This window comes from Callorhinus ursinus, unplaced genomic scaffold (genome assembly GCF_003265705.2).
Source record: "Callorhinus ursinus isolate GAN/ISIS: 27379988/994484 unplaced genomic scaffold, GSC_fseal_2.0 scaffold8, whole genome shotgun sequence".
NCBI lineage: Eukaryota > Metazoa > Chordata > Mammalia > Carnivora > Otariidae > Callorhinus > Callorhinus ursinus.
The window spans coordinates 46,777,546-46,799,677 of record NW_027397070.1 but is presented as its reverse complement, the minus strand read 5'-3'; the positions used below and the strand labels follow the sequence as shown (position 1 = coordinate 46,799,677).

Below are 22,132 nucleotides of genomic sequence, written 5' to 3'. Positions count from 1 at the left end.
GAAAAGCTGTTTTCAGTTGCAGATTAACAGTACCCTTTATAACTCCCTTGATTCAAGCGGATGGTCTCTGCTCCCCATCGAGCATCTTAATGACTCAATGTGATTAACAGAGTCTAAAATATTTAGGCTTGACGGTAAGATAAAAGAATGTGGTGGGGTCAAAAGCAGGTTACTCTTTTACTAACTCCCTTCTGAGAAGACAGGATTACAGAAATGCTCTCTCCCCAGGGGTCTGCTTTTTTATACAAAGTGAGAGTCTAAGACCAGAGCTCCCCACCGCTTTCCCCAACATACCCGTGGGGTGGCCACGGCGACACTGATGTCAATATAATCCCTATACACCACCTCTTTGGATGCGTCATCAATCACTGTGAGAGAAAACACATGTTACACACAACTCTCCAAGCCTAGGCTAATGCAGAAATACTTGCGTTAACAGAGTGAAAATCCACAATGCCTGGTACAGTGGGCTGACCAGTCAGCAGGAAAACCACTGCACTGCATGTGGTGGACTCCTCTTACTCCCAACCAGTCCTAACATTTCCCAAGTGCCCTGACTGAGGCCGAGCATGGGAGCATCCGTTTTTCACAGAAGACTCAGTACACCGGCTCACACAGGATAGGTATGCACAGAGCTCCCTTTAACTAGCTCTGCCCAAACCCTCCCTTAACAGAGAATGGCTAGGTTTAAAAAGTGCTCCCAAAAAGGCAGATGCAAAGGGAGGGGTGGGTAGTGCTGCCCATTCCGCTGCCTACTCTCCCCAAGAGGTGAGGGAGGCCTCGTTCTCGGAGACTCCAGAGGAAGCAGGGTAGTGTTAAGCCAGCAAACCAGCAGCTGAAAGTCTAGGTCTGGTGCTCATGAGAAAATACAGGCTCGGCACTCTTTTCCACAGAAAGTCTATGTTGTGTTGTTAGATAAGCCACTGAGGCAAAGCATGTGGGAAGTGATAAAGAGGCCAAAAGAACTCTGAGAAATGCCTACATATACAGGCAGGCAGAAGAAAGGGATGGAGAACCAATGAGGAAGCCTGAGAAGAATAGAACAAACAAAAGAGGTACATACACATTTGGACAAAGACAGCCCTCTACCTACCCAGAGTACACCACTCAATGAAAGGGCCTAGAGCTGCTATTTCTAGATCATTAGGGACCCTGGCATTGCTCAGAATTGCAGAAGTGTCACTGTCCCCTCTCCAACCTTCCAGGGAACAGAGAAGTGTCTCAACAGGAAAGAGAACTGCTTGTTAGGTCAACATTTCACTGACGTAGGTGAGCAAAAAGGAAAACGAGCACCAAGTCCATGAAAGAGGGGCCAAGCCCACGGCCTCCCACTGAGGTCCATCAACTAGAAATCAAAGGTCACCCTGGAGCCTATGCCAAGTGGGGAAGTCAGGCCCCAAGATCCCGGGGCCCCTGGAAAGGCAGGTGCTAGACAGAACACGAGCTTCCACCTGGACGTGAGAAGCCCCGAGAGCCGGGCTGGCTCAGAAGTGCTTGCGGGCAGAGCAGCTGCCAAGCTATGAAATGGGAAGAGAAACCGTTCTGTCCAGCTAGTGGGGAGAAAACAGCCATGACACCACTTCAGGAAGGTGATTCAAGAAAATACCTGGACAAAGACACTCATGTTTTCACAGGTATGAAATAAAGCCTTGGTCTGTGTGTGGGAGCACACATACCTCCCAGGACCTCTTCGAGTCCGGCCACCACAAACTCACCTGCATTGACCACAGGCTGCTCCTGCAAGGCAAAGGCTGAGGCCTTCACGAATGCCGACATGAAGCCTAGTTTGAGGTTGTGTTTCTTCAGAAAAGCATCTTTGTGCCGAGCCCTCATCTCTTGGATGTTACTATAAAAACACATTATAAAACAAAGTGACCACAAAGCCTTTATTTTGCCTTTCATACCAGTTTCTAACTCCATGTACACAATTGGGTAAGCATTTTTCCCTTACTCTGGACCATCTACCTAAGTTCAAGTTTTGAAATAGTCCAGCAGAGGTCAATACAATAACCTTGCTTCTTTACAAAACCTGGAATCAAAGAAATTGGGTCCCATCAGTCTTGAGGGCAGGCTGAGCCCCTTATGGGGCTCCTTCCTATTCCAGAAGTCATAGAATTCAGTGACAGATAATATGAACAACAGCTCACACAGCATACTAACATTCTTGCCTGGATGAGAACGTGATTTCTAGCTACCCGAAATTCATGAGCTCTCTACTCTGAAGAAAAATTATTTTAAGCATAAACAAAGTCTACAAGATAAACAATTTTTTTTTAATTTCTTGTTAGAATTATGTCCAAAAAACCCACCAAACTCGATTAGGACTTCCTTGTGACATTCTTCCTATTTTCTAATTAATGAAAACAAAACCTGAAAAAACTCCACAGGTGTTTGGGCTCCATGTGAGCAAAAGCATCCATGGCTATATATGGTCAGGTATAGACCAGTGTTCTTTTAGGCTCATCGGAAAGTCAATAAACTCCCTCCTATCTCCGCAGAGTTAGCAAGTCCATGTAGTTGCTCCTTCAAACAGGTGCTAATCCCCACCACATGTAAGGGCCAAGGCTGGGCATCAAGATAATAAAGATACAGCCCTTGCCCTTTCTATCAGTTTAGTGGATGTGGTTTCCTTGGTATTTAGAAAGTGGACATGTGTGGACCTAAGCTTTTCGAGTACAAGCAGCGGGGCCTTCTGGGAAGCCTTTGCGACATAAACAGCCTTTGTTCATTTAGGATTGGTTTTCCACACATGTACCACATATATACTGCAGTTAGTGGGAAATGGCTTTCCCATCATTTTGCTACAGAAACCTCAGTATTTATCGGAATACAGTTCTGTGATGGAAATTGAATATAACTTTATCTCAGGTCCAAACGCTCCAGTTTTCCCTTTCTCCCCATAATGGCCTAATTTGACATTAGCATGAAAGAGAAGATGGTATAACTTTAACTCCCCCTTCAGACCATTTGCCTTTGAAAAAGGAAGTTTTCCGGGGGCGGGGGGCGGAGGTGCTGATTAGGTTTAAATGTTTGTTTTCCTGAGTCTAACCTTATTTAGTGCTAGGATTACCACCCTAAAGACATTACTGGTTCCCAAGACACAAGAGCTGCAGAAGAGGGAAAGAGATGTGATAAACATCTCTGCTCTCAATCCTGCCCAAATGCTATTGTCTGGTCATTAAGTAGCTTCTATTTCAGAGCTCTGCCCTTGGAGGCAGGGCCGGGGACAGCAGGGCAGAGGAGAAGGTCTCAGAAAGGCCCCTTATGGGTAGCTGATCAGCACAAGACCCAAGGGCACTCGATCTAAACCACATTACCGACTGCAGTGAGACCCCTAGCCATCGTTAAGTGACACCTCGATTAGCTGCTGAAATGAGATCCAGCTACTGCACTTACCTTCCAATCAAAGCTGTTGGGCCAACTGCATCTTCCAAGGCCACAAATATTTACATGTTTTGTCTTAAGGAATTAGGTAGAATTTCAAAGTCCAATTCAATTTGTGTACAATTTGGCCCTAATGCACTGAAACATAAGCTGCGGCCTTTGTGATTCATTAGTCAAGGTCCTTCCCTATGTCCTACAGATAGGAAGGAGAGAAATCTTCAGCTTGAATGACATCCAGTCTTTTTAGGAAGTTTCACAACAGCATGGATGACATCTAGTGAAACAGGCCACAGAGCCCTACTTCTGTGAACAATGCCATAGCACACTATCCATAAACCACTCCCTTCTCTAAGCTTTTCAGATCCCTTCCAAAAGAAAACAAATTTCCCTAATGAAAAGTAGGTTAGCAGACTAAACACTTAGAAGAAAAAAAAAGCAAAGGGATGACCTGAAGACTTAATGATTTACCTCCCAAATTAGATATAAACTCTTATCCCTGGCATTCAAAACATTCCAAAGTATGGATCCAACTTTCTTCCCATTCTTTCCCACCTATTCCTCACAGCAAATAGTTCTCAAAAGTATCCTGTACTTTCCTGTGTCAGCTCCGTATTATTTACATCGTCTGGAATGACCCTTCCCCACGATGCTACCTGTGTCAAAATGCTACTCAATCTTAGGCCTATTAAAACTCTCTTTCCTCCAGGAAGCACAGGGGGACCTTCCCCTCCCAACTTCTGCCCTCCATCTCAAAAACAAATGATCTCATTCTACTTCATACTTTTACCCTTCTGATACTTCTTTTTCTAGATTTTACACTTTGTGTTTTTTAAAAGATTTATTTATTTTAGAGAGAGAGGTGCACAGGGGGTTGGGGGAGTCGGAGAGGGAGAGAAAGAATCCCAAGCTGACTCCCCGCTAAGCCCAACGCAGGCCGATCCCTGAGATCCTGACCCGAGTCGAAATTCAACCGAATGAGCCACCCAATCAACAGCCAGCTCACCCTAGAAATCGGTATACTAAATTTGCCCCTTTGGTTATACATCCTGAGGTTTTTACTGAAAAACACAACTTGCTTTCCATTTCATTATCACAGATGGGAAAGGTGAAAGCTAGGACTTTCCGGTGAAAGTCCAGTGCTTTCCCACCACCCAAATCTGAGTCGCTTAAAGAACACAAATCAGGAGGAGTCGCTGTGAGAAAGCAGCAGGGTACTGGGCTTTGGCTCTGAGTGTGCGGTCAAGTGGTTCTCCATCCCAATTGCCCTAGCTCTACCTGGCAACTCGACACTAGTCATCAGAGTTTAACACCATTACCAGCCTCATTTATCAGACACCACAAGATTCACGTATTTAAAAGGCTAAAAGCTTTTTAAGTCACAGGGGCACCCATGGGTCACTCTGTTTTAGTCAACAAGCAGTGCAAAGAAGTACCTACCTCTTCTTGCTGTTAGTTTTGGAATCAGCACTGGGGAGGGGCTGGGGCAAGTTCAAGTGTTCTCCAAGAAAAAGGGCACGGGGAGTAAGAGGCCCAGAGATCTCACCTCATGTCGACCTCGTTGAAAGTAGTGAGCATCGCACACGTGTTCTGGGCCTCCTTCAGACGCTGGGCGATGCGCTGCCGCATCCTGTTCATCTTCTCCTGAAAGTAGGACAAGGACTGACAGTCTGGGCTCTCCGGATCAAGCCCTCCCCACTCAGTCCAAGGGGGCACGCAGCTTGCAAGGACTGAGGTGTCACGGACTGGGATACCTAAGTACAAGAGCTCCAGGCTCTCTTTCCCATGGTGGCCTTGCTCCTCTAAGCAAGGACAAGGCAAGCCAGACAAAAACTACTCACTCAGATGCACCTGAGTTTGACCAAGAATGGAAGTTCAGGAAATGTGAATTTCCTGAATTTAAAATGGTCTGATTTAAAAATCAGAGTCAATTTATGAAAAGGAAGAGTGTGGTGTAGGGTTCGCTGGCCCAAGAAGGACTATAGATTTCTGGTGATAAAGACCTGCATGAGAACAGCTACCTGTGAAATGGAAACTCACCAGCAACAAACTTTTGAGGCTATCGTATTTTTAGGAAGTCCTCTCAGGCAGAGGAACCCACACTACTGACCATATACTTCCTTGAGGTTTTACAGCTGCCCCTGCCAGTGACTGCTACCATGGAGCCCTCAGTGAAGCGTCCCGGAAGAACAGAACAGGGCTCAGTAAAACCAGTTCCCCGCAGTGTGTGGTACTGTGGGGGGAGGGGCACACTACTAAGCTCCCACCCCCTGCAGACCTCTCACCCAGCCAAGGCAGTCCGGTGGTAGCACAGCACCGTGGACCCAGCCACTGGACAGGTGTTCCAAAGACTTCAGGTTCTAGTCCTCTCATATGACAAGTATGAGACCATGACAAGCCACTTCCTAAACTCGGCTGCCACGAACTGCCAGCAATTCAAAGGCAGATGCCCCAATGCCCACACTCCCTCATCTCAACCCCATCCCCTTGGCCTCTTCCTGGAAGTGGTCCCCAGAGGCTTACCCGATGTTCTGAACGCAGACCCTTGCCGGCTCCTGGCTCAGCTACTGGAGGGGCAGGAGTGGGTTTCACTGCAGACACTGACAATGAACAGAAGGTACAGCTGCATCAGAAAATTAGAGAGACAGCAGCTCTTTCGGCCCATGGGTCCCATGCCCGTGCTTTCATAAAACCACCTTTCTGCACCGCCCCCCCCAAAAACACCAAACAACCAGAGAAACAATTACTAAGTGCCAGTGCTGTCAGAATGTCCTGTCACTTAATCCTTCAGATATTCTGAGGAACCATTCCCACTTCACAAATGAAGATCTGCTCAGAGACGTTAAGGAGCTAGCCCAAAGTCACAGAGCTGTAAACAGAAAGCTGGGCTCCAAACCAGGTCTTCTGATACAAAGTCTAGAGTTCCTTCTACAAAGCAGCCACTGGAGCCTGTTCGGAGCCCTGACTGGTCTAAGATACTGCCCTGCGAGGGAACAAGGCATTGGAGGGGATGTTCTTCTCCCACACAGAGACACGCAGGAGGGGAGGCGTACCTGGCTTGCTAGCAAGAGGCTGTGAGGGCGAGGGCACTGGAGGCATCTGAGTGGGTACGGATGCTGTGGCGGGAGGAGGAACTGCCGTTGCTGGAGGCTCTGCTTTCGGGGCTGCAGCAGCAGGAGCTTCAGCTGGCTTGGCCTTCGCGGGGGCAGCTGGAAAACACGAAAAGCAGAGGTCACTGGCACGGTCTGGAATGCAAAGCAACCGAATCACAGATACTAAACAAGGTTTAGCAGCAAAAGCTCTATCTCCAATCACCTGACAAATGCTAACTGGCTATATATAAGGCACAATGAAATGCACACAAGGATAGAAAGTGGGGAGTAAGAGGCTTCCATTCCCTGGGGCTCCTAGATGTCCTATGTTACATAACTGATTTCATTCAGCTGCCTTCCTGATTTCACAAATACCAACTGATGATCAAATTTAGCAAGTACTTTCAAAGCACCCACTAAGCCCATGGCAATGCAAACTTCCAAGCAGAAGAAACCCAGGCAATTGAAGATGTTGATACACATATACAAAAGTAACACATTTCTAGCCATGGGAGTATGGACAGTCTTGTCTTCTATTTTAACATCATGTGTGGAAGGATACTTTTTTTTTTTTTTTTTTAAGATTTTATTTGACAGCGAGAGAGGGAACACAAGCAGGGGGAGTGGGAGAGGGAGAAGCAGGCCTCCCGCTGAGCACTGAACCCAAGGCGGGGCTCGATCCCAGGACCCCGCGATCATGACCCGAACCGAAGGCAGACGCTTAACCAACTGAGCCACCCAAGCTCCCCTAATACTCTTAACTATTAAAAAATAAAAGTTTAAATAATCAAAGGCTCACTCAGACTTAGAGTTCGAAGCATTTCATCTAGCATAATGCTCATAAGCCACAACTTTAGATACCTTGATTTTATCCATCTGTACATACCTGGTTTCACATTTCGTATTTAAATTAGAAGAACATTCTTTTTAAGGAATGATCAGAAGGTGAAAGAATTGATCTTATTATTCCCTAACCTTCTACTGTAGCACACTACTTCCATTCTGGGCTTCTGGTCGTACCCTGATCAATCTAAAGGATGCAATCTATCTCTCTCAACTATTTTGATAAGGAGAAACAGACTTTAGTAGTTACAGCATTTAACCAAGAATCAGAAAAAATTATTTTTTCTATCTCTCATATTGACTATAAGGTGCCATACAAATTCATTTCCTTCTCACTTCTTCCCAAGAGCAACCTTCCTTAGAAATGCTATGACCACTGATGTGAAAGAACAACACTGAATTCTCCAGAATAGACACCATGAAATATTACTTCTTCTCACTTTAGAATAGTGGCTCTCGGGACACCTGGGTGGCTCAGTCAGTTGAGCATTTGCCTTGGACTCAGCTCATGATCTCCAGGTCTTGGAATCAAGCCCCATGTCAGGCTCCCTGCTCAGCGGGGAGTCTGCTTCTCCCTTTCCCTCTGCCCTTTCCCCTGCTTGTACTCTATCTCTCAAATGAATAAATAAAATCTTAAAAAAGAATAGTGGCTCTCAGCCCTGGCTGTGTACCAGAATCACTTGGAGAGCATTTAAAAAAAAAACCAAAAAACAACAAAAAAAAAACTATAATAGATAACCAGGATCTGATAACCCCAGATTTAATATATCAGAATCCCTGGGCCACGGGGTCTAGGCATTTGTGTTTGTTTATATAGATACACATACACACACATAGAAGTTTTGTGGGGTTTTTTTTTTTTTTTTGAGAGAGATGCGTGCGTGGGGGGTGATGGGAAGAGGGAGGTTGTTTTGTTTTGTTTTGTTTTGTTTAATGAAGAGAGAGAATCTTAAAACAGGCTCCATGCCCAGGGCAGGGCTCCATCTCAGGACCCTGGAATCATGACCTGAGCGGAAATCAAGAGTTGGTTATGTAACCAATGGAGCCCCCTGGGTGCCCTGCATTTGTTATTTTTAAAGCCCCCATCTGAGTCTGATGCCAGGGCTGAGGAGAGAAAGAAATAAAAAAAAATCACTATCTTTAAAATCTTCTTCATTCTATTATATCTTTAAGAAAAGGTCCAGCACGAACCATGAGAGACTACGGACTCTGAGAAACAAACTGGGGGGAGGGGGTGGGGGGATGGGTTAGCCTGGTGATGGGTATTAAAGAGGGCAAGTACTGCATGGAGCACTGGGTGTTATACACAAACAATGAATCATGGAACACTACATCAGAAACTAATGATGTACTGTATGGTGATTAACACAATAAAATAAAATTAAAAAGAAAAAAAAGTCCAGCATAAGAAATATACGTGGAAAGAACAGAGTTATTATGAGGTTTTATGTTTTTTTAAAATACCATTTTCTTTTAGAAGTTGGCATTTAGGGTGCCTGGGTGGCTCAGTTGGTCAAGCGACTGCCTTCAGCTCAGGTCATGATCCTGGAGTCCCGGGATCGAGTCCCCCATCGGGCTCCCTGCTCAGTGGGGAGTCTGCTTCTCCCTCTGGCCCTCTTCCCTCTCATGCTCTCTATCTCTCATTCTCTCTCTCTCAAATAAATAAATAAAATCTTAAAAAAAAAAAGAAGTTGGCATTTAAAGTACCCACTGCATAAATATCACCTGTCTTAGTCCCTCAACTAACAGAAGTTGGAATGCCAAACAGTCTTTGAGGTATCAAGGAATTAGTACATTATGCTCAGCCCCAATTCCAAGGGGGAACACTGGCGATCTTGACAACCAGGAGAACTTCCTTACCGCCAGTTTTCCTGAGTGTGAAAAGAGGAGTGCCTCCTTCTACTTTTCCCCCATCAGGTACCAAAAGAGCTTCAATCACGCCATTTGCTGGTGATGGAACCTGCACAGATGTCTGGAAAACAAGGACAGATGGAGAAAGAGTCCAAATTTTTACTCGGCATTAGAAAATTGTCTAGAATCTCAAATATGAGTCCCAACAGTCCCAACAGATATACTAGACTCTGCTTAGAGAAACACCAAGCCACACTCTCAGAGTAATGAAGAGTCAATGCTATTGTGAAGATTCACCCTTTGTCCTTTCTCAGAAACATTAAAGCCATGTTCAGTTAATGTGTTTCCAAGTGATACACAAAAAACAAATGGAAACAGAAACAGTTCATGCACATGCACACGCAAACACACACGCGCTACAAAACTAAAGCTACTAAAGTACATAATACATATATCGAGAACAATCCAAAATTAAAATTTTAAACCTTTTTCTTTTTAATGAGCTATTCCAACACTTTTATAACTGAGGTTTGAGCAAGTTAAAAATTATCTTTAAACCGTTAAGTCCCTTTTTTTTTAATTAGGTTTTACATGAAAAATTACACTGATATAGGACAAGCCTACCTTGTCAGTTTCAATCTCACAAACCACTTCATCTTCTGCAACAGTGTCTCCAACAGCTGAAAAGATAGTCAAAGGTTATCTGTTAAGGGGGGGACCCCAGTAGCCACAAAATCCCTTTTGGTAGGTGTGTTATAAGACCCTTTCCTAGGGCGCCTGGGTGGCTCAGTCGTTAAGCATCTGCCTTCGGCTCAGGTCATGATCCCAGGGTCCTGGGATCGAGCCCCATATCGGGCTCCCTGCTCCGCCGGAAGCCGGCTTCTCCCTCTCCTGCTCCCCCCCCAAAAAAAATTTATCTTTAAAAAAAAAAAAAAAGACCCTTTCCTACAGGGCCAGGAAAAATTGCATTTCGTGCAAAGAGAAGGGAGAAACCTGATTATCGGGGCACAGAGAGGGGGAGGTCAGTGATGACAACTTTATAAAGTATTTAAACTTAAGTAAGTAGGGCCTGAAATCTTACCTTTCTCCCACCTGACATCTCCCTCTGTGACAGATTCTGCAAACGCTGGGGTTTTGACTGTAATCACATCATCTTCTAGGAAAAAAAAGCAAAAAAGAAAATCACATGTAGGCCCTCATTTTTCCTTTTTAATTAAACTCTGTCAGTTGTTGCTCTTCCCATTAAAATCCCATTCCCAAGAAGGCAGGGAACTGAAGGCAGGTACTTACTGCACATAGCTGTAGTTCTGAAGAAGCGAACATTGAAGACACTACTGCTGTTAATACTACAGAAAAAAAACATAAGAAAAGTAAACTCCTTTAGCAGGTGAACCACTTGCATTGTAGTCTAGACAAGGGACCATGGACCACTTTCCCTTTAAATCAGTGATTCTCAGCCAGGGGTGCCCATGAGTGTCCCCCGGGGGAACTTTTTCAAAGCATTCATGTCCAGGCCCCATCCCCAGATATTCTGACTCAGCAGGTCTACAGCAGAGCCTGGATGACATGGGTACCCTGCGTAGTAAACTCCTTGGGTGAGTCTGTGCTCAGTGAAATGCCAGCTCCCACAAAACAGAGACTTTCATTTGGTTCAGTGAAGAAAAAGATAAGCATCTCGGTCCTTTGCACACCCACCAAAAGGAATTAGCTTCCCGATTAGGTTTTTTTCTGGACGAAATTCAAGGACAATAAACTGGGTCCCCTCGCAGTACCTGCCATTGTGTCACAAACAATGAAGTTTCTGTCTGCGGGATTACAGACGGAGATCAGATAAGGCAGCAAGAGGAGACAATTAGCTTGGAATTAAAAAAAGATGTTATGCAGGGATGGTTGGGAGGGGGCAGAATCACCAAAAACAAAACAAAAAAAACCTCCTGTATCTCCTAGTTGGTTCTCTTGCTAGGAGGGAGCACATTGGTCCATTCTGGACTCATTCAAGAGGAACTTCAAAAGACCAAGGTATTTTCTGATATGACACTAACTTCAAATAATGTAAATTAGAGAATGATACCACTTTGCACAAAACCATTAAGAGTGGTTAACTCTGGAGAGAGATGTAGATACATACAGTACCTATGGTTTATCTGTTACATACATACACATTTTGGGAGAGTGATCTGGACTGATGGGGACTTTCACTTTCTACACTTCAGGATTCTGAATATTCTACAAGCAGCATCTTTATAATACAGAAGTAAAACAGATTTAAGTTGCCATTTGGTATTTTTACTCTTGTAATGTCAAAATAACTGTAAGATCTATTTAAAACTCAAGGGGGAAAATGTACGTTATTTTTTAAAAAGCACAGAACACAAAGTGATCTGCATAAAGTTTATAACCATGTGTTAAGTGGTCAGGGACAAGAACTCGTGGGTAATTTGCAATTGCAGAGACTGCTATGTGAGGACACTCAAGAACCTGGAGCACTGGCTGTCCCTAGGAAGAGGAACTTGGGGGCATGCAGGACAAGGGTAAAGTCTCTTTTTACTTTTGAATCATGAAAAACCAGAATGTTTTATAATGAAAGTTTTTTTTAAAATAAGGTGGGTACTTATTTTCTCACCCCACAAAGTTTAATGATGTGTTTTTTTTTTTTTAAACAAATAATTCACTGGGGCACCTGGGTGACTCAGTAAGTTAAGCGTCTTGACTTTGACTCAGGTCATGATCTCAGGATCCTGGGATCAAGCCGTGTTGGGCTCTGTGCTCCGCAGGGAGCCTGCTTGTCCCTCTCCCTCTGGCCCTCCCCCCACTGGTGCTCCCTGATAAAATCTTAAAAAAAAAAAGAAATTTACTTTTAAATACTTATTTGTTGCATGTATTGCATTGAAATTTGTGGTTGTTCCACTTTTCATTAAAGTTGCAGATGAGTAGCACATTTTGAATTGCTCTGAATAATTTTTAAGTTACAAAAGTATTAGATGTTCACTTGTAGAATATTTGGAAACACCAAAAAACATGATTATACTGTACAGTAAAAACAGAATCATTTTATAACCTGTGTTTCCCCACTTATAGTGTGAACATGTCAACATGACATAGCTTAAGCAATCCCCTGTTGTTTGGCCATTTTGAGAGAAATCTGGATATACCAGGAGTTCTTCAGTACAGATTATTAGAAATGGAATTGCTAGATCAAAAAATACACACAGTTCAAGACTAATGAATGTTAATTGCCCTCTAAAAACTAACTCAGAAATTCATACTTCTAGTACTAAGTGCATCATTTTCTCAATTGAAAAGAAAATCCCATTGTGAGGCACAGTGAAAGAACTAATCTGGTGACCCTTCGTTTTGAGGATTCTCCCTATGCAGAACACAGCTTGATAGCTGTTTAACAGATAACTAGAGAGCATCCTCTTACCACATACCTGAAAATACTTGGAATGCAAAGTAGCATTAAGCAACATTCATAAGCAGAAGTTAATCTGAAACACATGGGTGGACTTTCTCCAAACTCTATTGCGCAATAATAGCATTCCCTCTGAAGTAGTCAAAGTTCCAGGACTCAACTGACTTGTCTTTTGCTTTTACTGTTTCTAAAATGAATAACTATGCTACCAGGTAGAGGATGCTCTAAATCTCCACAGGAAATGTTAACCTCCAGCCCTTCGGCTGCACTTGTATCCAACCAGAATACTCAAGAGTAACCTACTAGATCTATTCCCATAAAGAGAGGGTTCCAACTTCACTTTCATTACAATCTAAACACCTGAGGACAAGCACACTGCAGCGCCAGCACCTGACATGGAGCTGACGCTCAACGTACATCACATGTCATAAATCAACATCAAGGTTAGGTCTAGAGACTCAACATAAGCACCTTGATTATCTAGGCCTGGAAGCCAGTGAAGAAAGCAGGTGGTCAAATTTAGAACTGGTGTCTTAAATACCCCGTGGCCACACATCTGTGCTCCCCAGTGATACTTACACAATCTTCCTGCTGTCAGGGTAACCTGGTCCCTGACATAAGGAGACCCCTGTAAGAAACAAAACAACTCTTAACCAACAACTCTTATACAGGATACCTGCTGGGAATGGAAAAGAAATCTGTTCACCCCCTAACTCTGACATGGAGCAATATCAAATGTAGGCAACAATATAATCCTTATCACACAGAGTCCTGCTTCTTAATGGCAGAGAGCAACAGGTAATGTGGGGTTGAGAGTGGGTATGTATTTGAAAAAAGGGAAGAATTCTAAAGGCAAAGCCTGAAGTAGTTTTGTCATCTTATTTACCTTAAAATTCATAAACTGTCATTATCCCTGTATGTTTTCATAATAAAACCTCCCTACTCCCCCAAGTGTTCAAATATATTTGAAGCTTGAGAAAGACCCATCATGGCTTATCCTGTGACTACACAAAGCCTAATCTGAGAAGCAGTGGGTATGTTTGGTCTGGGTTTCTGTTTCCCTGGTTACTTAAAACGCACTGAGCTGGAAGTCTTACTGCATAAACCCTAGTAGCAAAGACTGGGCTACTTTAAGCCCAGGGTCTCCAGTTCGCCCCAGTAGTGAGCAAATCATTGTCCCTCCTATCAGTTTATTGCCTTCCCATGAGCTCTCTGAGGTCGTCCCCTCTGTTCAAACTCAGCAAGGTGGGAGTCCCTTTCTGCCCCACCAAATGTCCTTATCACAGATAACTGCATTTCCCCAAATGACAACTAATTACAACTAACAAGGGCTGCCACCTCACCTGAACATATTCTTCCAGAGGTCTTTTTTCAGATCTATTAACAACTCTTCTAAATAAACCATGGGCTCAGGAAACACCAGAGGAGAAAGAGCTCTCCCTTGTGCCTCTTCCTCCCCCAAATCTCCAGAGTTTCAGAGTCAAGTAAGTCACTTCCATGTCCAGCAGTCCATGCCTCTGCAGTACAAATCCCAAGTACAGTGTATCTTTGAGCTAGAACAGCCAGCAGCCCATACTGAGTTTTGGAACAAAGTCCAATTTAGAGTTCATCTTACAGCAAGTCTCAATTGTACAGTGCTTTAGGGTTTATAAAAAGCTCTCACATAATGACCTCATTTTGATTTTCATGTCTCACAACTCCCTAAAGTAGAACGACCATCTGCTATTATTCCCAGTTTTTACCTAAGTAGGGCTTCTGGAGGCTTAGGGGACCAGCCCAAGGTGAAGCCCTGAGCCACAATGCACACCCCAAGTACAAGGTTCTTTCCATTGTCCTGCCAGTCTATAAATGGAGAAAGTGTTTACTTTTAGAATTCCTAGTTTAAAAGAATATTTACTATTGACAATCCGCTCCGAGCTTACACTCTGTTAGGTGCCTATGTTCTCATGACTCTTAGAATAAAGTCCAAAAACTTTACACATTCCTGTACTGTCCAGGCCTCCCTAACCTTCCAGCCAGACAGGCTTCCTTTCCATTTCTATGACTGGTCAAGTCCCTTCCTGCCGGACAACCTTTGCACAAGCAATGCCCTCTGCCTGGAATATTGTTCTCTTGGCCAACTGCTATGTATTCTTAAAGACTTGGCTTAAATATCACTTTTTCAGGGAAGCCTTTACTGCCATTCTCACCACTCTCTCCACCTTCCCAAGCCGGGTTACATCTCACCCTTTCATTATGCCCTGCACTTCTGGCTCACAGTCATCACAATGTAATTGTGGCCTTATGTGTGCATAAATGTCTATTTGCTGTCTCTCCAGCTAGCGCATATGATCCTGGAGGGTAGAGACCATCTGTATCCCTGTCACCTAGCATAGTGCCTGGCACGTAGGAAAAGCTCAAATGATCTGTTGAGCACATGAGTAAATGACAACATGGTGGGTTAAGAACTTAGGTTTGAGGAGTCAGGTAGAGCAGGCTTGACCAATAGGTGGCTGAATGACCTTGGTCAAGGCACTTAGCCTTTCTTCGCCTTGGGTCATGCATTTGTAAAACAATGAGAATACCTCTTATTGTTTCTTGATGATTAACAGCAAAAAGCACAGAATGCACTCAGAACCATACTTGGCCCACAGAAAGCTCCCAATAGGATCTACTCATCCAACAAATATTTATGCCGGGCATACAAAAAACTGAGATAAGATCTAAACTCCTTCCAATAGTCCCTACACCATCTTCTATCTCATGCCATTCTTTCCTTTAACCAAAATTCTCTGGCTGAATCACCTTTTTTCCAGTTTCAAAACACTGTCAAGTTCTTCCCTTCTTCAGGGACTCTGTACACGCTATTCCCCTTCCTTTTCCTGCTCTTCACTGAACTCGCCTCTGTCACATCCCCTGGATTGCAGCTTTAATGTCCCCTACTAAAGAAGGCCCTCTGTCCACCTTCATTTTCCTTCTCAGCACTTAAACAAAATTCATGATCCCTCATTTGCTTAGCAATTTACACTTTCTCCTTCCCGCTAGACCATAAGCTTCAGGAGGTAAGAATTGTTAACTGCTGTAGCCCTAGTGAGCGCCTAGCACAGTGCCTGACAGGCAGTAGAAACTCGGTAACTATGTGCCAAATGAATAAATGATAGCTGTTATTAAATAGCACTTTGTTTCGCTCCACATCACGTGGAGAAACACAGGCACCCCTGTTTCCTCAAATACTGCTCTGCCCAGGAGGAGAGCACGTTAGGTGACGGCAAGGGCACAACTTACCAGGCAGGGAACGTCTCCCTAGAGGGCAGTTCCCCTGTTGAGAAAGAAGACATTATCGACGTCACCCATGATGAAAGGAGGGAAGAAACAGCTTTTTAAGTGCACTCAAAGCTGTCCAGGTGCTACTGACAGGTGAATCTCGTGACTCCAAAAGGCAAATGCAACAGCCAAGGCTCTCAGTCCCAGTCAGCACCCTGGGCCTGCCAAACTACCTCAACTTCCCATGAGGCTGACACCCACTAACGAGAGTGGGGGCGGGCCCCGATCCCGTCGGGGTACTCGGCGGCGCCTCCTCCCAAACTCGGAGTCTCGTGTCGGGACGGGCGCGGCTCTGGGCGGCTCCTCCGCCGGGGCGCGGAGGGTGGGGCCCAGCAGGGGACGGGGCGCCGGCTGCCTCGGGAAGGCGGGGGGCTGCTGGGCTCTGCAAGACGACCCCGAGAGCAACGGCGGCCCCGGGCCGCCCAGCCCGCGGCCTCCGCGTCCCGGTGCCCTTGGTGCCCGGCTTGACCGGCGCGCCGCGCTCCTGCTCCCCAGGCTGCCCCTCTGCCCGCCGGCAGGTTTCTCATCCGCCGGTGCCCCAGCCCGACCGGACCGTACCTTCTGGAAGGCAGAGAGCGAGCGGCTGAACGCCCGGGACACGCAGCGGGACCGGGACAGCATCGCGGCGGCGGCGGAGCCGAGGGCGGGCGGACACCGGATATAGGGCCCGGCAACAACCGGAAGCGGGGCGGGCCGCGGCAGTCGCCGCGCGGGGAGGGGTGTTCGGAGCGAACCACTGGCGGCGTGGGGGGAACCGACAGGCAGCGCGAAGCGGCCCCCACCTCAGCACACCGGTCTGCCCCGGGGAGTCCACGGCGGCGGAGCGCTCTCGGAGCCAGCCAGCTGCACTGCCTGCCGGCCTGGGCCGGGACTGCCGGGGGTGCCTACGACCGTCCGGAGACCAGGCCGCCCCAGGGGTCCCACCCCCCCCCCACACACAACTATCCGCAGAGCTGGCCCTGAGCTTGGTGCCAGTCTCTTTCTGGGACCCCGGGACACCGCGCGTTTCCACCTCTGCACTACCGGAAAAGAGCGGGAGGCTGGCACGGGCTTTGAACTCGGACCTTGGCGCACAAGCCTGCCTGATCTTACACGTGGGTGGCCTTGGGCAGGTGACCTCGCTTCCCTGAGCCTCAGGTTCCTCAAATATATATATTTTAAAAAAAGGAAGAGTCACTTCCCTGCCTCTCTAACTCCAGAACAAAGAAACAGCCCAAAGAAACCTCTGAAGGGTTCCCATTGCCCTTTTACCAGACGAAGATCACCAAGTAGCCTTACTTCTGAAACGACATCTCCTGATCTTCCCTAGTCCTATTCACACTCTCTCCAGCCAAGCTAATTGTTCCCCATACATCCTGTGTATTTTGAAGGTGGTTTATTAGTCATTCTGTCCCTAGAATATAAAGGACTAAATTAGGGACCTTGTCTGTCTTGTTCACTGCTGTATTCACAGCACTTAGAACAGAGATTGGCGTAGGTAGGTAGGTGTGTAATAACAATTCTGCCTGTTACCTTCAAAATGAAAGCACATAGCTTCCCCTCCCCCTTTTTAGTTTTCCCTCCCCTTGAATGCCCAGATCCACCTTTATAGCTCACCTTCCTTTTTTTTAAGATTTTATTTTTAAGTAATCTCTATGCCCAAAGTGGGGCTGGAACTCACCACCCCAAGATCAAGAGTTGCATGCTTTACCAACTGAGCCAGCCAGGTGCCCCTATAGCTCACCTTCCTAATAGAAAAGGTTTTCTATAAACTTTGGTGGAATTAAGAATGAATGAATGAATGAATGAATGAGGGCGCCTGGGTGGTCAGATGGTTAAATGTCTGCCTTCGCCTGGGGTCATGATCTTGGGGTCCTGGAATTGAGCCCCAGGGTGGACTCCCAGCTCAAGGGGGAGTCTGCTTCTCCCTCTCCCTCTGCCTCTCCTGCTTGCGTTCTCTCTCTCAAATGAATAAATAAAATCTTGAAAAAGAAAAAAAAAAGAATGAATGAATTAATGGGTCACTGGTGCCTGCTCATACTGGTTTCTTAAGCTGAGTCATCTTACCTCGTCCTCAGGCACCTTTAGGGTGCCTTCACTCATCCAAACTCTGCAAGGACTTCCACTGGAATTCTGGAAGGATGGGCAGAAGCAGAACTAGAAATAGAGAAAACTAGAAATAGAGAAAAGAGAGAAACTAGAAATAGAGAAAACTTTCTTGCCCAGCTGCTGCCCCTGGTCACATCCTTAGCATCCTTCACCTGGACTATTTTTTTAAAAGCTTCCTAAAGGGACCTGGGCCTCTACAATCACTTTCTCTAACCCATCCTCCATATCCATGTCAAAGATCCTTTGAAACACAAATCTACTCCTGTCACTCTCATGCTTGAAGTCTTTCAATTGCTTCTCCCTATCAGGAGGATGAAGTCCAAACTCCTCAGTTTGACCGGGCACCTGATAACCTGGCCTTGGGTTAGGTTGTGATCCACCCTGTGATTTTCACAGGTGCTGAGTTTTTTTAGTCCTACCACACTACTAGCAACCGCCCCCATGTGCTATTTCACTCCTTCCCATCTTTGTGTGGGCCAATTCCACCTCCCATTTGCCTGGGGACTCCTAATCATCCTCTAAGTCTCTTTTGAGTCCCTTCCTAATGCCCTCTGTCAGAGTTAACAGATACCTTTTCTGTGCTTCCAAAGCATTATGCACATATCTCTTCTTTGCATTATAATGTGCTTTTTGCCTGTCTTCTCTCCTGGGCAGAGCAAAAGGAGGAAAGAGATGATGACTCTATTTTCCTGAATCCCCTGCACAGAACACAGTGCCTGGGTACTCTGTAGGTACTCAAGAAATACAAGTGGAATGACTAAAGACATTGCGCTTACAAGACTGCTAGATGCAGCTGAACAGTCCCCAAAACAGGAATCCCTTGAAGGGTTTGCTGTTAATATTTCTTAGACAGCTACTTAATTTTTTCATCTTTAAGTAAATAATTTTAGAGATTCTTATCTAACGTTTAGAAGCTCAGGCCTGGATGATGTGGCAAAGCATTTCTCCTAGAATTTCAATGATCGCCCAAGTTAATCTCAGATGTTACGATTTTAGACATACACGCGCTTGCACACACTTGCACAGTAGCATGTGAAGTCTCAGAGGATAAAGGTTGAAATTGATTTCCTTGAGACTCATATATGAGCTTTGGTGGAGTCCAAGGTGCAACCCAATGAGCTCTCACCCACTTCTGTATTTAGAGGCTCCTAGGACACAGCATCATCTATTTCGACAGGAGTTATGTATATAAGTTCATAAACTTGTGTTTATGGCTCAAAAGGGAATTTATTTATTTCACATTTAAAAAATATTTTAATTCCAATATAGTTAACATACAATGTTGTATTCGTTTCAGGTAAAATATAGTGATTCAACAATTCGACATATTACTCAGTGCTCAAGATAAATGCACTTCTTAATCCCCATCACCTATTTCACCCACCCCCCCACCTCCCCTCTGGTAACCATCCGTGTGTTCTCTGTAGCTAAGAGTCTGGTTTTTGATTTGTCATTTTCCCCTCCTTTGTTTTGTTTCTTCAGTTCCACGTATGAGTGAAACAGTATAGTATTTATCTTTCTCTGACTGGCTTATTTTACTTAGCATTATACTCTCTAGATCTACCCAAGTTGTTACAAATGGCAAGATTTCATTCTCTTTTATGGCTAATAGTCCAGTGTATATGTGTGTCTCTATATCTATCAATACGATGTCTTCTTTATCCATTCCTCTATCAGTGACACTTAGGCTGCTTCCATAATTTGGCTGTTGTAAATAATGCTGCAATAAACAGAAGGGTGCACATATCCTTTTGAATTTGTGTTTTCTTGTTCTTTGGGTAAATACCCAGTAGTATGATTACTGGATCATATGTTTTATTTTAATTTCAAAAGGGAATTTTATTTTATTTTTTAAAAGATTATATTTATTGACTTGAGAGAGAGAGAGTAAGTGAGTGCATGTGCACAAGCGGGGGGGGGGGGGAGGGGGGAGGGGTAGAGGGAGAAGCAGACTCCCCACTGAGCAGGGGCCAGACATGGGGCTCTCCAGAGGATCATGACCCGAGCTGAAGGCAGACTCTTAACCAATTGAGCCACCCAGGCGCCCCATCAAAAGGGATTTTTTTTTTTTAATTTTTGTTATAAAATATATCTTCTCTCAGCTGGCTTTCCTGGGCATCTGAGTTGGGGCGGGGGGGGGGTGGGAGATGGTGGGGGCGGCAGCCAACCAGCTCTGGCCTCTAAATGCATATTCATAAGCCCCCCACACCGGTTGGCTGCGCTAGGCAGCCCCCACTGTCCCCACTGCGGTGGCAGGGCTGGGTCTGTCAGCTGGGGCCCTGCACTGAGAAGGGGCGGCCAGAGGCTTCCCTCACTCAGCCGCAGGCACCAGGCCTGCCTGGGGAGGAAGCCAAAATCACTTCCTGACCATGGTTCTTTATGCCCAAGGCTGGTGAAGAGTGGGCGGCTCCATCTTCTGGGGTAGCAGACCCCACCTGGATGCAGAGCCCAGGACTTGGATCTCCCTGAGAGCATCTTCTCTGTGAGTAACACCAACCCTTCCATTGACCTTGCCAGAGACCTTTTTTTTTTTTGATGGAATGTTTATTATAAAAATGTTCAAGAATGCAGAAAAGTGGAGAAGCTAGCATCACAAGAGCCGCCACTTAGATTTAATCAGGGTTCATATGGTGCCATATTTACTTCATCTGCTTTTGTTGGCTGAAATATTTTCGAGCAAATCACGGACAGCAGGACTTTTTGCTCTGAATACCTCACTCTGTAATAGCCTGATAGGCATCTCCAGAGCACTTTTTAAACTCTTCTTTCATCAGGTTCTTACACCAGTCTTGAGTGAGGGGACGATTTCATCCCCATTTTAGAAAAGCAGAAAAAGCAGAAAGTGCGGCTTGAGGGCCAATGGCTGTTGTAGAACCCAGATCACTTAAATCCCAGCCAGGGCACTGGTCTTGGCTGCAGGAAAGGATCTCACATCCACAGGTGTTTGGCTAGATAGTGATGAGACATTGCAGCCACTTTGTGACCTTGGGCATGTCATTTCACCAGTCTTCGGTGGCTTCATCCATAAAGCAAGAGCAGGGCATGAAGATCCGAGGTTCCCTCACACTGGTCTGTGATGTGTTCATTGGTTTTCAGAAAAGACAATGTAGAGATTTTACAAATCTAAATTAATTTGGATATTATGCCCTTCGTCTTTTTTTTTTTTTAACCAGGGTGGTTAAGATTCTTTTTTTTTTTATGAAATAAAAATGATAGTGGATTGTAGTCTTTTGCCTACCTATTTTTGGGGGGCTCTTACCTGCAAATAAAATGTCAAGACCTCTCAGGCTGGTCCAATTTTTTGTTTGTTTTCATTTTATTAATGGTTGAAATCTAAAAGTCTGAAACCCAGACACTGTACCACATAATCCCCAAGTCCCCTCCAGGGCTAAATAAAGTTCCTGGGCTGTGGGGCCTCCCAGGCCTGCCCTAGAGGAAAAGGAAATTGCAAATTAAGGAGTGCCTATGGTCGGTGCTAGAGAGAGAGCAGCCCCCACAACTAGGAAACAGCACTATTATCAGTGGAAACTAAGAAGGGAGAGAGGCAAAGTTAACCTATGTAAGATCACATAGGAGTTAATAGTGAGTCTGGTCCAGGTCCGGTACCCAGTGGATCACCCTCACAGACACCAACGACTCAGACCAGCAGGGCTTCAGGGCTGTGTGGACTGGGCTGTCAAACTGACCCCCTCTACCCATTTTCACCATCAGCCAATGCAGGGAGAGCTGTCCAGGGTTAGACTAGAGATGGATGCGGTCATCCCCAGCCCAGAGCCACATGGGGATGATGCTGGGGCCCCCAGAGGATGAAACAGAGATGAGGTTGTATATGAAAACACCTTAGTAAAATGTAAATATGCTGTATGACATTGAGATGTGCCAACCTGAACAAATTTACGTTGGCAGTTAAAGTTTGTTAAGCCTGGTGAGTACCTGGATGAGAGGCTGCTCAGGAATACTGTATTCGTACATGATGTGTGATCATTAACATGAATTGCCTGTGGTGGACCCTTAGATTCTGTGCCATCTGCATGGGAGAGGCTGTTTCAGGCTAAGGCGTTTTCCTCCATATTTCTCCAACCGTACTGTGCGTGATTTTTGGGTAGGCACAAGACTGGTCCCATTGGAATCCAACCGTCTGCATAAATCTGAATCAAGCATC

The 22,132-nt window shown here is 45.4% G+C and overlaps 1 protein-coding gene across 2 annotated transcripts in view; it reads right to left on the bottom strand.

Annotated features, from left to right (window-relative positions):
- DLST (dihydrolipoamide S-succinyltransferase) overlaps positions 1-16,564 on the bottom strand; it is a 28,059-nt gene extending 11,495 nt beyond the window's left edge. Inside the window, exons 1-12 of one of the 2 annotated variants that reach the window (XM_025869641.2) lie at positions 16,441-16,564; positions 15,844-15,877; positions 13,159-13,207; positions 10,458-10,513; positions 10,249-10,323; positions 9,792-9,847; positions 9,177-9,288; positions 6,435-6,590; positions 5,905-5,981; positions 4,928-5,025; positions 1,716-1,846; positions 295-368 (exon numbers count right to left, since the gene is read on the bottom strand). In XM_025869641.2, coding sequence (XP_025725426.1) covers positions 295-368; positions 1,716-1,846; positions 4,928-5,025; positions 5,905-5,981; positions 6,435-6,590; positions 9,177-9,288; positions 9,792-9,847; positions 10,249-10,323; positions 10,458-10,513; positions 13,159-13,207; positions 15,844-15,877; positions 16,441-16,503 — 981 coding nt within the window. In that variant the 5' untranslated portion in view covers positions 16,504-16,564. Of the gene's footprint in view, positions 1-294; positions 369-1,715; positions 1,847-4,927; positions 5,026-5,904; positions 5,982-6,434; positions 6,591-9,176; positions 9,289-9,791; positions 9,848-10,248; positions 10,324-10,457; positions 10,514-13,050; positions 13,070-13,158; positions 13,208-15,843; positions 15,878-16,440 lie in introns of those variants that run through there. The other variant, XM_073895571.1, reaches the window with a different exon arrangement.
- Between the last annotated feature and the right edge of the window lie 5,568 nt (positions 16,565-22,132).